The sequence below is a fragment of the Bubalus kerabau genome, chromosome 20 (genome assembly GCF_029407905.1).
Source record: "Bubalus kerabau isolate K-KA32 ecotype Philippines breed swamp buffalo chromosome 20, PCC_UOA_SB_1v2, whole genome shotgun sequence".
NCBI lineage: Eukaryota > Metazoa > Chordata > Mammalia > Artiodactyla > Bovidae > Bubalus > Bubalus kerabau.
This window is the reverse complement of record NC_073643.1, coordinates 58,705,872-58,720,289: the sequence shown is the minus strand read 5'-3', so window position 1 is coordinate 58,720,289 and position 14,418 is coordinate 58,705,872. Positions and strand designations below refer to the sequence as shown.

At 50.9% G+C, this 14,418-nt stretch overlaps 2 protein-coding genes across 2 annotated transcripts in view; one reads left to right on the top strand and one right to left on the bottom strand.

Moving 5' to 3' along the window:
• SYN2 (synapsin II) overlaps nt 1–14,418 on the top strand; it is a 50,923-nt gene that overhangs the window by 7,368 nt on the left and 29,137 nt on the right. The window contains exons 5-6 of the mRNA XM_055557697.1: nt 3,131–3,220; nt 13,983–14,045. Coding sequence (XP_055413672.1) covers nt 3,131–3,220; nt 13,983–14,045 — 153 coding nt within the window. The remainder of the gene's footprint in view (nt 1–3,130; nt 3,221–13,982; nt 14,046–14,418) is intronic.
• TIMP4 (TIMP metallopeptidase inhibitor 4) lies at nt 696–12,315 on the bottom strand. Its single transcript, XM_055558761.1, has 5 exons — nt 11,661–12,315; nt 10,204–10,301; nt 9,669–9,783; nt 6,278–6,402; nt 696–5,659 (listed from the first exon to the last, which is right to left on the bottom strand). Exons 1-5 carry the CDS (start codon nt 11,797–11,799, stop codon nt 5,462–5,464), a joined length of 675 nt encoding a protein of 224 aa, XP_055414736.1. The 5' UTR covers nt 11,800–12,315; the 3' UTR covers nt 696–5,461.

Below are 14,418 nucleotides of genomic sequence, written 5' to 3'. Positions count from 1 at the left end.
ACTGAGCATAAGCATGAAACAAGGAGTAATCACAGTACCTGCCACCAGTCTGCCAGCCTGGTGTTATAGCCCCCAGTGTTGGGGATCAGAAAGAAACTTATTCCGTGCTGCATGTTCCAGAACTGTGCCGGTGGCCAGGGAGGGGCGGGTCAGAGAGCCTGGGCTGGGGCTTTGCCCCTCCTGGGATCTGGGATCTGGTGAGGGTTCACATTCTCACCCGTTCACAGTTCCAGCACATTGCCGTTGGCGTCGCAGGGGAACAGCAGGGCTCCCTGGCCACACACCAAGTTCTCCCTTCATTTTCACTAAGCAGCTGCCACACTAATGGCATTTTATATATTGTTCTTTGCCTGTTCATAGGGATGAACAAATCTGGTGACTGTGGAGGGGGCTTCCCTCTGAGACGATGACTTTGGCGTGTGTTTTCTAGATTTCTCTACCGTGGCTGCTCCTGGCATGAGAGGCCTCAGCCGTGTTGTGAAGGCTCCACCTTGTCTGTGAGCACATCAGCTATTTCATAGATTGCCCAGGGCAGGCACACGGGAAGTTTGGAAACAGAAGTAAGACCTATCAGTGAAAGAAGCATTCCAGGGAGAGCAAGAGTGCTGCCTGCCATATTGCTGCAGATTTATCTGAAAATCCTGTCACTCTATGTGGGGTTTTTTTAGAGGCAAATGCACAAGAGTTGAATTGAAGCATTTTATTTCCAGGAGGGATAAGGGTAACATATTAAATTCAGACTGATCTTGAAATCCCATTTCATCTGAGAAATCTTTCCTGATACATTGGATAAATGGTTATGCTGAGCATTATCTTCCTATTCATTGCCAATACCACCCCCAGCTCCAAATGCATTCTTTTGTCTATGTGGAGAGGAAATGACCCTTATCAGATATTACTTTTGTTTAGTTGATGACTGTGTGCTTGTGACTGAGGCTGAGCTTCCAAGGAGGCAGGGGTTAGATGCCAAGCCTAGTGCCCTGAGCAGAAGGGACTACAGAAGGTGGAGGAGGGTAGCATGAGCTCCCGGGGAACCAGCTTAGTGCATGGAACTGGCTGCCATCTTAGTCTTGACTGTGCCAGGACTCTGGGGACCTGCCGGGGGCCTTCTTGGCATCAGTGTGGTGTCTGTGTAACTCTCCCACATGCTGGGAAGATAGGGCCCCACATGCCTTGGTGCTGTGCCAGGGCGTGGGCTGCAGCAGGACAGAGGTTGTGAGACAGAGCTGGCATCAGCTGGCGGGGGAGGCTGGAAGGCCTCGGGAGCTCAGGGAGGTATCCAGACACCGAACAGGAGTCCAGTCATTCCAAGTGGCCAGCTAGGGCCTAAAGGTGAGGTAGTGGAGGGAATTGGAGAATGCAGGAAAGGTCTGAGGGGTGGTCTTGACAGTCAGAGAATGTGGAAGAACCAGAGAACACCAGCAGGGACGGCAGGGTACAGTGAAGAGCGCACTGGGCAGGATGGGATCTGGGCCCTGTCCCAGCACAGCCCCGACTCCAGGTGCGATGTGGGAGCCTGTGCTCCCCTTTGCTTCTCTGGCCTTGGTCTCCTCATTTGTAAGATGAGATGTCTGGTCTAGAGACTCTCTGAAGTCTCTTCCAATAATAGAATCTTAGGGCCTTGGTGGTCCATCAATCATACTTGCAGCCCCAGAGGAGGCCTTGGAGATCTAGAGCCACCAACTGCGTGTCACTGAGGAAAGTGACCCAGAAACTCCAGTGTTTCTCAGCATTTCAAAAATAACAGATTCTATCTCTACTCACAAAAGGACCACAGCCAATGATCACTAAACAGCAGTCTCATCATGGAGTTTAGGAGGAAATATAATGAAAAGATTTTTTTTTTTTTTTTTTTGGCGTGGTTAAAAAGTCTGAAGAACTGACCAAATTCAGTTGTCTATTTTATATATGAAGAAAATGAGGCCTGGAGAAGCGACATCATGTGCCCAAGGACAAGCAAGTTCAAGGCAGAACAAGAAGAATCAGAAGACTCTGGTTTTCTAACAACCCAGTTCTGGCTTTTATTGTCTCCCCGTACCAACACACGTGCTAACATCACTGATTGAAAACAGGAACTGGGCTTTTGAAACATGTTCTATCTTTCCCTTCTTTAGTAAACAGAAGGTTGGTTTGATCTGGCAACTCTTCCTTCTGGCAGTTCCAGGTATCAGTGGCTTGGAGTGTGAACCCAGTAGCACCAGAGAGAAGACGCTGGATCACTGCCGCTGCTAGTGCTCTGGGGTGGGTGTGTGTGGAGGTGGGGACTGAGTGTGAACGGACTGAACTGGGGAGTTTCCTGTGGGAAGAGCATGGTCTCTTTAGAGCCTGAAAGGCAGCTACATGAAGGAGAAAGAAGAGTTACGGGTTAGGACTAAAGGGGTCTGGCTATGAGTCTGGCTCAACTACTTTGTGACCTTGAGTGAACAACCTCTCTGGGCCTCAGTTTCTCCACTTATAAAGTAGAGGGGTGGGCAGGGGACACCAGGGACACTACATGTTTGCCAAAGGCAGACCCTGACATTTAAGTATGTGCACTTCACCCCTTTTCCCTGGAGCTGTTGGGGCTTCTCATACGTGAAGGATCCAGTGAGTTCAGTTCTTAGATGAGCATTAAGTCCAGAAGACAGGGTCTGTCTTTGCTGCATTCCATGATTTCTTTTCCTTGGCATTCGAATTTCCAAGACTGGGCCCCTTGTTCCCCCATCCAGCTTCATCACTTGCCATCTCTAGAGATGATGACGGTTAAAGTTATACAGACCCAAATTTCAACCCCAGCTATCACTTTTTTTTGCAGCACTGTGGCTTTAGGCAGTCACCTACCCTTCCTGAGCCTCATATGTAAAATGAAGATGATAAAGACCCTAGCTCATCAGTTCGATATGAGGATTAAATGAAATATCATTAACACTGAGTAGGCACTGAATGAATAGTAGCTCACTCTCTCCCTTCCCCAGCAGAAGCATATGTTCCTGGAGAATAGAGGGTGGGACACCTCTTTTATATCCTCAGAGCACTTTGCACAAAGCCCTCAGTGGAGCAGATACAGAATAAATATTTGTTCAATGGATTGCCATTTTGTCTGTTCCAGAAGCTGTCTGGGTAAACTGAAACCTTTGCTTCTCTTTTGCAGTTTGCCCAGCTGGTGGCCATCTACAAGACACTGGGAGGAGAAAAGTTCCCGCTCATTGAGCAGACTTACTACCCCAACCACAAAGAAATGGTAGGTGACTGAGAAGGGCCATCAGTCTCAGCTGTCTGCACTCTGAGCTTAGCCGTGTGCTGGCTGTGGGCCTCTGAGGTGTGCCTCAGCCTCTCAACCCCAGAGAATCTATTGAGGTTGAACTGCAGACCTGCTTTGTGAGGCCACAGTGTCTGGGTTTTAGCTGACAGCCCTCTGTCTCCGAAACTTGGGGACAGAATAGGAAAGAGCAGAAACAGGGGCGTTTTATCAAAAGCTGAGAGTAACAACCTAGATGGATCAACAGTCAGAAGAGCCTGCTGCTTGCAATTCTAGCCACAAGTCACAGACGGTTACATTCCCTCACCACGTGTCAGCATCCCAATCCAAAAGGTGAGTGGGCTTAATGATTCCTGGCCAGGATAGCTAATATGGCACTTGCATGATTTCAGTGAGATTCTTTAAGCAAATAGTCTGTGAGGAGTGTGGAGTGCTCCTCAGATGTAAGCTTTTGTTCCTGATATTATTCACCAGCACTTCCATTCCCTGGGCTTCCTTAAAATTCAGATAAGGGTTTCACTCTGCTTTTCACTCTACCTTCTCTGAGGCCATCCCAGGATGGCAGAAGGAGCAGAACGATGGGATAGATGGTTGGTACAGAGGCTGCCTCTAAGGGTTTCACTCTGCTTTTCACTCTACCTTCTCTGAGGCCATCCCAGGATGGCAGAAGGAGCAGAACGATGGGATAGATGGTTGGTACAGAGGCTGCCTCTAATGGTTATCCCCCTTCTTCATCTCTGGCCCCACGTTCTCTGCCCCAGGCCTGCGTGGTCAGTGGGTAATCCTATTCAACCCACCAGTGGAGACTCTCTGCCTTAGCTTTCCAAGTCTTGTGCTCCAGGACAGAGATCTCCAGAAGGAATCTCCATTTGCACCATTTCTGTGGAATCTTCTTCTGGTGTTTCATGCATGCCCCAGCTTATCAGCAAGCCGTATAGAACCTTGGGGCCTTGGAAAGAACTACCTTCTCCATCTTTACCAGAGCTTCCCCAGGAGAGGCCCTGGAACTTTAAGCACTTGTCCCTGATAAATCCTTAAGACCCTCATCAGGGCTTTCCCTTTCACGACAAGTCAGGAAGGCTTGTAGAGGCAGAGGAATCCTCAGGGGCTGTGCTTGTAGATTTCAGGGCATCCAAGAGAGGACTGAGCAGAAGGCTGGGCGAGGCGCTCTCAAAGCTGGCTTCGTCCTGCTGTAGCATCTAGCAGGCTGAACACTTGAACTGTAACACTTGTGAAGTATATTCCTCACCTACATCCTCTCCCCCAAGGGCCCTTGTGTTCTTTTTCTCCTGTCCTCTAGCCTAAAATTTGCTCTCAAGAGAGGACACCCACCCCCCACCCCCAAGATCTCGGTGAGGCTTGAAGAGGGAATTTCAACTCTATAAGAGAAAGGCTTTTTTTTTTTTTTAAGCTTAAAAAAGATTTTGAAGTAGTAATGAAAACATTAGTAATCTAGTAGAGAAGGACTTTCTAAAGGAGACAGAGAAGAAGCCTTTTGGACAGCAGTTGAGGACATTAAGTATAGTTAACCTGGACAGACAATACCCAAGTCTATTCTTGCTAACTGGGCCAGGCCCTGTGCCAAGAATGGTATAGAGGGGATTACACTGTAGGCTTCACATTGAATGACTCCTTGTCCCCCTTTGTCACCCCCCTAAACAGATTGAAAGTATATCAGAGGATCAGAATGAGTTGAGACAGGAGGAGTAGATGAAACACAGCCAGAGGATGTTGTTCTTTTCATTTCTCCAAATCAGCCTGTTTATGATACTGTCACCCACGTTCTGCTCTTCTATCTCACAAGCCCACCCCATCCCATATGTATAACAGTCATCATTTCTCCCCTGTCAGATCAGTTAAGATAAAAAGAAAGCACATTTATCTGGGGAGAAAAAGGAATAGTCCTAGCTTTGAAAAAAGAAACTAAGCCAGAATCAGCAACAAATACCAGCTCAACTAGAAGGTTCGGAGGCAGGGATAAAGGGCTGAGGGTGGGAGAGAAAAGTCCTGCTGCTTTCCCTAGCCCTTGGCCTGACGTGTACTGGACTGGGGTCCTGGACACAAGCTGCCACATGCCCCATCCCTGCCCTCATGCTGGCCACACCGTCCACCTGGTACTTCCCCTTGTCTGGCATCCATGAAGCAGGTGGGGACAGCCAGCGACCTGCCAGGAAGGAAAAGGGCTTGGTCTTTGGGACTCTCAAAGGGTTGTGGCGATCCGTCCTAGGGCTGGATGATGTCAACAAACTCCTTCCTGAGGGGCAGGCGTCCCTGGTACCAGCTACAGCTGCCATCAACATGCTTCATGCAGACATAATGCTGGGCCTGGTACCCGTAGAGCTTCCGTTCCAATAGCCAGTCTGTCCAGAGGCACTCGTTGGGAGCCGAGATGGTGCAGGGCACCGCATAGCAGGTGGTGATCTAGAGCCATAGTCACACAACATCCAGGTGAGTAGGGTGTCCTTTTTCTATTCTTGCCTTTCAGACTCCTACATGTTCTTACAGCCTAGCTCAAATGCCCCCTGGCTTATAAGGCCCTTGCAAGTCTCCAAATTTCTCCCTTAGTTCTCTTTCCCCTGTACTCTCCACATACAGTATTGCCTCCCAAAAGGCCCGAAGGCCCTTACTCTACCACTGACCTAAGCAAGTCACTTCACTTCCTATAACATGAATTTCTTCCCCATAAAATGGAAATCTTAACTCTTCATAAATTTGTTTTAAAGACTAAATATCTTAAATAAATTAACCATTACAGGTCCTGACAAAAAGACTAGACTCTTTAAGTGGTAGTGTATTATCCCAGTGTGTCTTATATGATGGCTGCCTTCTCAGCCAGAATGTAAGTACATTGAGATCAGGGACTATGGGCCTTGTTGCTTTCCCACCCCCAGCTTTGAACGATGCCTGATCCATCACAAACCTCAAGTATAGTACAGCAAGTGAATAGATCACACACACAGGAAGGAAGGAATACATGAAGGGTGAGGCTGCATGGCCCTTCCCCCACCCCCGAAGACCTTGGAAATGGACAGTCCTTACTTGGCAGCCACAGTTGAGATGGTAGTGGTGATTCAGACTTTCTCTCTGCAGAAAGGACAGGTTCTCCCAGGGCTCAATGTAGTTGCACAGATGGACAAAGACTTTCCCATCACTGAGGATCTGACCTTAAAGGAGAGATAGAGGAGAGCCAACATGAGGAGTCTGCTTGTGGAGCTCTAGGAGTTCTTGAGGGAGCCCAGGATCACAGCCTCCTCAGTATCTTGTGGTGGAAGTGGTGACATGGGGCTCAGTGAAGGAGCCAGAAAAACCTCTACTGTCTTTATATCAAAGCCATTACCAGATGATGTTTGTATGAGGGAGAGTTGTAGGGCAAAGGGCTTTCCATTAGCATGGTGCAGACAGAGGAATGTGGGCTTTAAGTCAGAATCTTGGCAGAAATCCCTTCTTTTCTATCATTTACTAGTGTGTGACCATAAGAAAGCCATGTAACTTCTCAGCTGAAAAATGAGAATAATAAGGTTATTGTCAACATTAAATGAGAGAATGTCTATGAAGTTCCCAGCACAGTTGTGGACCCACAGAAGATGTTCAATACATAGTAGGTCTCTCTTCCTTTTCAACCTTTTCCAACCTTTCTCCTGCTCCAGTGATATCTTGGTGAGTCTGTCCCCTTCCCCTTCTTTACATATCACACTCTTTCCTATTTTCCAAATACCCTTTTTAGTACCACCTTGTCTGCAAAGCCATCCCTGGCCATACTAGCCCTCACCTCTCTTAGAAGTTCAGTCATTCAGTCATTTACTGGCTGAGCAACTACTATGGCCTGGTACCAGGAATACAGGAAATAAACATGACAGGATTTCTACCCCTAAGGAGCTAAAAACTAGTAGGGAAGACAAATTGTTGTTGTTCAGTTGCTCAGTTGTGTCCATTTCTTTTCGACTCCATGGACTGCAGCATGCCAGGCTTCCCTGTCCTTCACTATCTCCCAGAGTTTGCTCAAACTCAAGTCCATTGAGTTGGTGATGCCTTCCAACCACCTCATCCTCTGTCATCCCCTTCCCTTCTCCTCCTGCCCACAATCTTTCCCAGCATCAGGGTCTTTTCCAGTGAGTCAGCTCTTTGCGTCAGGTGGCCAAAGCAGTGGAGCATCAGCTTCAGCATCAGTCCTTCCCGTGAATATTCAAGGTTGACAAACAAGTAGAAAATGATACTGTTGTATGATTCTATACAGGATGTGGTATAAGAACAAAGGGAACACAGTTATTTCTGTCTGTGGAAGGGGTGGGGGCAAGAAGGGTGTCTAAGATGATACTTGGGTTGGGCGTTGAAAGGATGGGTAGGAGTTCAGCTGCCAGACAAGTTGGGGAAGGACTTCTGGACACTGGGACGGACGGGCACAGCCCTGCAGAATACCTTTTGCAACTGCAAGTAGTTTAAGCTCCAGGGGAAATGAGGGGCTGGGAACTGCCACTGAGCAGTGACAGGAGGCAGGGCTGGGGAGGTCAGCTGGGTCTGCTCTCAGAGGGTATTAGGCAGAAGGGCTGCATCTTCTGCTGCAGACCATGGGCACCAGGATGAGTTTTCAGTAAGTCTATGCTTTGTCATTTGACCCCACCTTCGGGTGGACTTGATCTCCCTGAGGCAGCCAGCACGTGTCTGCATCCCTGATGCACTACAGCCCCTAGCAGAGGGCAGGTGCTCAGGAAGGAGGTGGCCCCATCAGCTAGTCCCGGGACCTGGAGATGCCAGGGGCCTGTTCTGCCCCTGCTCTCCCATCCAGAGGTGCCCGGTTCAGCACAGTTCCACATCCTCAGACCTGGGGCCCTCCACCTGCGTGGCCTCCAACACCTGTGACTTCTTAGAAATTTGAACTGTGAAGGAGCTCCTTGAGGACTGTGGCATGTTTAGTGCATCTCCACTTGCCTGCCCCAGGCCAGGCAGTGAGGAGGTGGTCATTCATTGCTGAAGGCATGGACAGAGAATGGAATTCCTCCTTCTATTCTCCCCACCAGCTGTGTTTCTCTTTTCCTGGCCTTCTTTCTAAATATGTTTTATCCTTTAGGGAAAATTTAGATCCCACTTACACAATGAAGGCGTCCCTAGTGGCTCAGATGGTAAAGAATCTGCCTGCAATGTCGGAGACCTGGGTTTAGTCCCTGGGCTGGGAAGATCCCCTGGAGAAGGAAATGGCTACCCACTCCAGTACTCTTGCCTGGAGAATCCCGTGGACAGAGGAGCCTGGTGGGCTACAGCCCATGTGGTCTCCAAGAGTCAGACACCACTGAGCGACTACACTTTTACTTTCACTTTACACAGTGAGGCTTCCCTGTCTACAACCACACAGATACCTTCCCTGAACAACAAAATAATTCAGTATTGCATTCATTCAGTTATGGATTAGATTCTTGTGAGGTACTTTAACTATTTTATCCCAGTCAGTGCCGGATGAGGAGATCTGCCTGGGCCCAAGGTCTTGGGGACAAAATCATATTAGAATCAAGGCTGCTATTAGGTCCTGTGCTTTATTTACTGCACTTCCAGAATAAGGCCTTGAGTGTGAGTCAGTCACAAACCAAGAGTGTGACCCATCATGGCTGCCTAAAGCTGATGCTATCATAGGCAACAGTGACTGTTATGTGTATGTTGTGTATATGTGGGGGTGAGGTTGCAAATGCACAATCCTCCTTTATTCTGTGTGACTAAGACCTCCCCTGCAGTGTGGTCCCCGGTTCAGGGTCCAGTGCTGCGGAGGGATGGGGACAGGCTCTATCCCGCTGAAAGTGGCCAGGACAGGAAGGAGTCTGGGGACCATGGCCAGCAGAACCTGGAGCTAGAGTGCATGTATCTATTGTCCTTAGGCCTCTGAAGGGTCATCCTGGAACAGAGGGCAGAGCTGAACCCACCAGGGGCAGTTTCAGAGTGGCATAATTTGGCTCAAGATACCAAAAACCTTAGGCTTCCCAGATGGCTCAGTGGTAAAGAATCCGCCTGCCAATGCAGAAGATGCAAGAGAAGTGGGTTCGATCCTTGGATCAGGAAGATCCCCTGGAGGAGGAAATGGCAACCTGCTCTAGTATCCTTGCCTGGGAAACCCCATGGACAGAGGAGCCTGGTGGGCTACTGTCTATGGAGGTTGAAAAAGAGTCAGACACGACTAAGCATGCACACACCAAAAATCTTACATCACTTAAAGCTGTTTGGAAACAGAACCAGCTACCCTAGGCTGGGACAGCAGCCTGTGAACTAGGAAGGCAGTGGCACTGACAGGGAGGTTACCAAGGCTTCTCCCAACTCAGGCTGCCTTGAGTAACACAGCTGCTTGTGCCCAAGAAAACGGCTCAGCTTGCTGCCCAAGGTCAGCCTGGCTCCTCCCTGCCTGCCTTCCTAGGGCAGAAACTCATAGGGCCGCTGCTGGTCTTTAACTTACCAGTCAGGAGATACTGCTTCTGGCTGTTAGCTTCTAGTTTCACCCCACAGAGGGAGGAATCAAAAGGCGTATAAATATACTGAATATCATTGACTTTCTCAAACCCTTTGAACATCTGAAAGGTAATTACGAAAGAGCAATATTGAGTCAGTGAGTGTACTTTATATCTTAACAGGAAAAACTTTTTCTTAATCTAAAAAAGTTAAGTGAAAGTCTAGTTCAGGACTTGTTGCACACAGATGGCACCGCTGGGTCTTATCTCCCTAAAATATTTAAACCTTGGTTTATTCCAGTGAGAAGGTAGGCTCCTCTAGCAGCCCCACACACAAGCACAGAGGGCCTGTCCTGCACTGTCCTCTGGCTCCTATGGCCTGTCTTCTACATGTCATCCACTCTACTTCAGTATCTATACCCCTAGCATCACTGAGCCAGGCCGTCCGAACCACCAGCCCCACAGCCCCACCCCTCCCAGATCACAGCCCCCAACTCCTCCTAACAGCCCAAGGGGGTGACGCCCTGTCCTGCCCCCATGTACCTTTATCTGTTTGATTTCATACCGGATCATTTTTTGAGGGTCAGCAGGGTCTGTGCTGGCAGGAACTACCTTCTCACTGGAGATCTTGGCCCGGATAGCTGCACAGGAAGAGAAAAGAGGGGACCTTCAGCAGCTGGTGGGAGCGATCCTCCTGGGATCTGGGTGACCTGTGGCCCCCTGGAGAATTCTGAAGGGGGGTTCTGGGTTTAGGTCTCGGTGGGTTGTGAGGAAGATTCCACAATCCCTGGAACTTCCAAACCCCTCGGGCCTACCAGGTCCTCGAGTCTCTCCGCTCTGCCTGCTGCTCTGGGGAGTTGAGTTCTCCGCAGCCCAGACTAAGGCGGGTGGAGACGGGCAGGGCTGAGGAGCCGCATGAGGGCAGTCAGTGTGTAGTCATCCACTGCTGTAGCCCAGGACCTCAGAGAGACCCCAACCGAGCTGACGTTGGCAAATGTTTATTGAATTAATAAATATCCTGACTGTGCATAGAGGTAGTTCATCTCTTTGTTGTTCGAGTAGTAATCAAAACCTGTTTATGAAGTTCTTCCTCCGTGCCTGGTCTAACACTGGGTCCTAGGCCCACAAGCACGGTTAGGAAAGGGCCCCCACCTTGCAGAACTCTTGGTTTAGTGGAGAACGCTCTTACAAAGACCAACAGCACAGCACACTAGGAGCACAGAGATGTTGGAGATGCTGTGGTAGCACCAGGAGTCAGGAAGCCTTCAGAGAAGAGGAGACTCCCTGGTTTTGAAGGATGAATAGGAGTTTGCCAGGAAGTTAAGGGTTTTTGAAGAAGGGCATTCCAGACAGAGAGAAAGGGTAAAGGGGCCGTGGTGACAACCTCAGTTATAGGCTTGGATACAGAGGGATGTTTATCATGAACCCCCTCCCCCCCCCAACCCCCCTAACCAGTGGATCAGAATAATCACTGGATAGTTCCGGAGACTTGTTGTTCAGTGACATCCCATAACTGCAGTAGGCAAGGGAGAGGGGATCGCTGTGGAGCCCTTTACACTGTCTTTGGACTCATTCTCTCAGTTGTAGCTGACTCTTTGCAACCCCATAGACTAGCCCGCCAGGCTCCTCTGTCCGTGGGATTTCCTAGTCAATAATATTGGACTGGGTTGCCATGGCCTTCTCCAGGGGAATCTTCCCGACCCAGGGAATCGAACCCTTGTCTCTTGAGTCTCCTGCATTGGCAATTGGGTTCTTTACTACTGCGCCACCTGGGAAGCCCTACACTGTCTTTGATTCTCTGGCAAGTCAGCGGGTCTCGGCGCTTGCAGGGTTGCTATGGCGCCGGCCGGGCCCAACCCACCGGTCGCAGCAGGAGGCAACTGGGGCGGGATTTGAGCTCCACCCCTTCCCTCGAGACTCCAGGTCCGCGGCGTGGCCCCACCTCGACCCCACAGACCCCCACCCACTGCTGGGGCCCTCTAGGGCTTCCCCGGACTCACCGAGCGCCGAGTGGCAGACGTGCTGCTGAGGGTGCGCCGGGGCGCAGCTGCACGCCTCGCCCAGCCCCGGCGGCCGCAGCAGCGCCAGCAACCGCAGCAGCAGCGCCCAGGTCGGCACGGGCCGGGGACTCTGGGGCATGTCTCCGCAGGGCTGCGACTGATCCTGCGGGGACTGTCAGACCACACTGCCCCTCCACGGCTTCTCCAGAGCGCGGCGCGCCCCTCGCCCTTGGCTTTATGAGGTGGACCTAGAGCCAAGCCCGCCCCAGAGGGCTCCGCCCTCCCTTGGCCGCAGGCCACCCTCGGGCTGCCGACCCGCGGCCCTCCTGGCCGGCAGGCTCAGTAAGGCGCAGGGGAGAGCCGCGAGAGTCCCCAGTGCTGTTTCCCTGCCTGAGCCTTCTCGAAGTAGAGGGAAGGCACCGGGAAAGGGGATGGCGTCAGAACAGAAGGACAAAGCCACAGAGACAGATGCTTGGGGAGCACAGAGACCAAGGGGCTGTGACTCAGGCAAAAGGAGCAAGAGTGCGGAGAGGTTCAAACAGAGAGTGAGACAGGCAGAGTCAGAGAGAGGCAGACAGAATTACAACAGGCAAGAGAGACAGCGACAGAGAAGGCCGGACCTCTTGCTGAGCTGCACACTGGGAATGAGACAAACTCCTCAGGGCTTCTTTCAGCTGCAGGAAGTGTTTTCAATGCCCTATTTATGAGGCTCCAAAGCAACAGCAAACAGTAATGGAACAGGACAGGGAAAGTTGGGTGTGTGTGTGTGTGTGTGTGTGTGTGTGTGTGTGTGTGTGTGTGTGTGTGTGTCTTGGCTCTATTGGCTGGGGGGTGGGGAGAGACAGCGGAGAAAGCAGCCAGTGCCTTAGAAACCGTTTCGCGTTCCCCGAGCCCATGCAGATGGCGTGAGGACAGTGCTCTTTGAGGGGCTCAGAGCATGGGGTGGCCCATCACTCGGGGCAAACCTGGGCCCTCAAAGCCCTTTCTCTGCTCTTGGCCACCCTGATGTCCTGTCTCAGGGCCCCACTCAGCCGAGAGACTGCATCTTGTTATAGAGGGCAGGCGGCTTTGAAAACGAGTGAGGCACTCGTGGACTGGAGCCTGTGTGCTATTTGATGGGGAGCGTAGTGCTCCGAGGCTGCGAGCAGAGACCCACGGGGCGGTTGGAGGGAGTCTCCCCACAGTCTTGCACAGGACAGGAGGAGGCTGGGTGCCGCTTCTGTCCCTCAGGAGCTTCACACCCTTGCCTCGAACTGAACTTGAAGCTCCTTGCCCCAGCCTCAGCTGGCCGCAGCCAGGAGTGCTGAAATCCTCAGGTCAGGCACTCCCAGTATCTGGTCACACTCAGGATTCCCACAGGAATCTGACTTTTCGTCAGAGTCAATGGTGTATCCTCTGAAAGACTTCTTTTCGTCTCGAGGTGGTCATAATGTTTGCAAAGAAGGCAGCTGAGAGAGCACTGACCTGACTTAGAAAGGACGAGATTTGGCGTCCGGGTTGGCTCTTCGTGCAACCCCAGCCAAGGTACAGTCTGATGTGTGATTGGACAGGCTCTCGAAAGCCTCCCTTTCGGCCTCTGCCCTTGGCGGATATGAAGGCTGAAGCCCAGGGAGGCGTTGCCGAGAGACTGGGATGCAGGTCTCCTGACATCTGGTCCCCTCTACCACGTTATTTCTCCCTTGGCCATTGTGTAACAGCTTGACATCCTGCCTTTGGGGGGTGGCTTTTCTTCTTTTAAGTCTTTGTGGTTTCTCTGTTAAGATACGGCTATCTCAAGGTAGTGGTGAAGGACAGGGAGGTCTGGCGTGTCACCCTCATGGGGTCGGAAAGAGTCAGACACGACTGAGCCACTGAACAACAAGGTAGCGTTTACTCTCTTAAGCATCTCTTTTGAATGGTAAACATGCTGAATTCTTACGTTAGCTATCTTCCAACCCAAACTGGGCAGAAATATGCCTTTGCATTCTGAGCTGTGTTTGGTGCTGAGTTTGAGGTGTTGGTGAGCAAGGAAGAGAGCGTGAGAGGGGAGAAAAGCCAGGTTTAGTGCAGGAAAGCTGGACACATGAAGGGTGACGCAATGAGTCTTAAAGATGCAGAGAGTACCAAACAGGAGAACGGGCTCCTTGTAGTTCTGCCACTAATATGCTCTGACCTGAGGCAAGTCACTGTCACTCTGTTTTTAAATTTTTAAATTTCTGATGCAAATAGGTTGCACTGGTTCTTTAAAGAGCCCTTCCAAGGGTGTTCCCAAGAGAAATATTTGTAGGTTTCCCCAGAGAGACAGGTACACTCTGACCAATTCAATCCTTTCTCTGCTTTCAGCTGACTCTGCCCACGTTCCCTGTGGTGGTGAAGATCGGCCACGCTCACTCGGGCATGGGCAAGGTAAGGCCAGGGCCGCTGTGCTCTGGGGTTGAGGCTACAATGGGAGCTTTTGCGGGAGCCTGGTTGTGGACTGTTCTTCTGCCTCAGTTGCAGATGAATTCTTTCCGAGGCGAAGATGATATGTATGGCCCCTCTGAAACCATGAGTGTTACCCAGATAGGCCTCTTGTAGCAAGCAGAGTGCAGGCCACCAGACTGTCCCTGTGCTCATTGCAGCAAATGTGGCTCCCCAGCCCTGGGAAGGGAGGCTCAAGAGTGGGGACCTCCTAAGATGTGGCACCCAGGTTTGCCTCTGGGTGTGAGCATCATGATGAGCCTGGGGGCCCAGGGCTCTTGTGACTCTCAGTGTGTGTGTGTGTGTGTGTGTGTGTGTG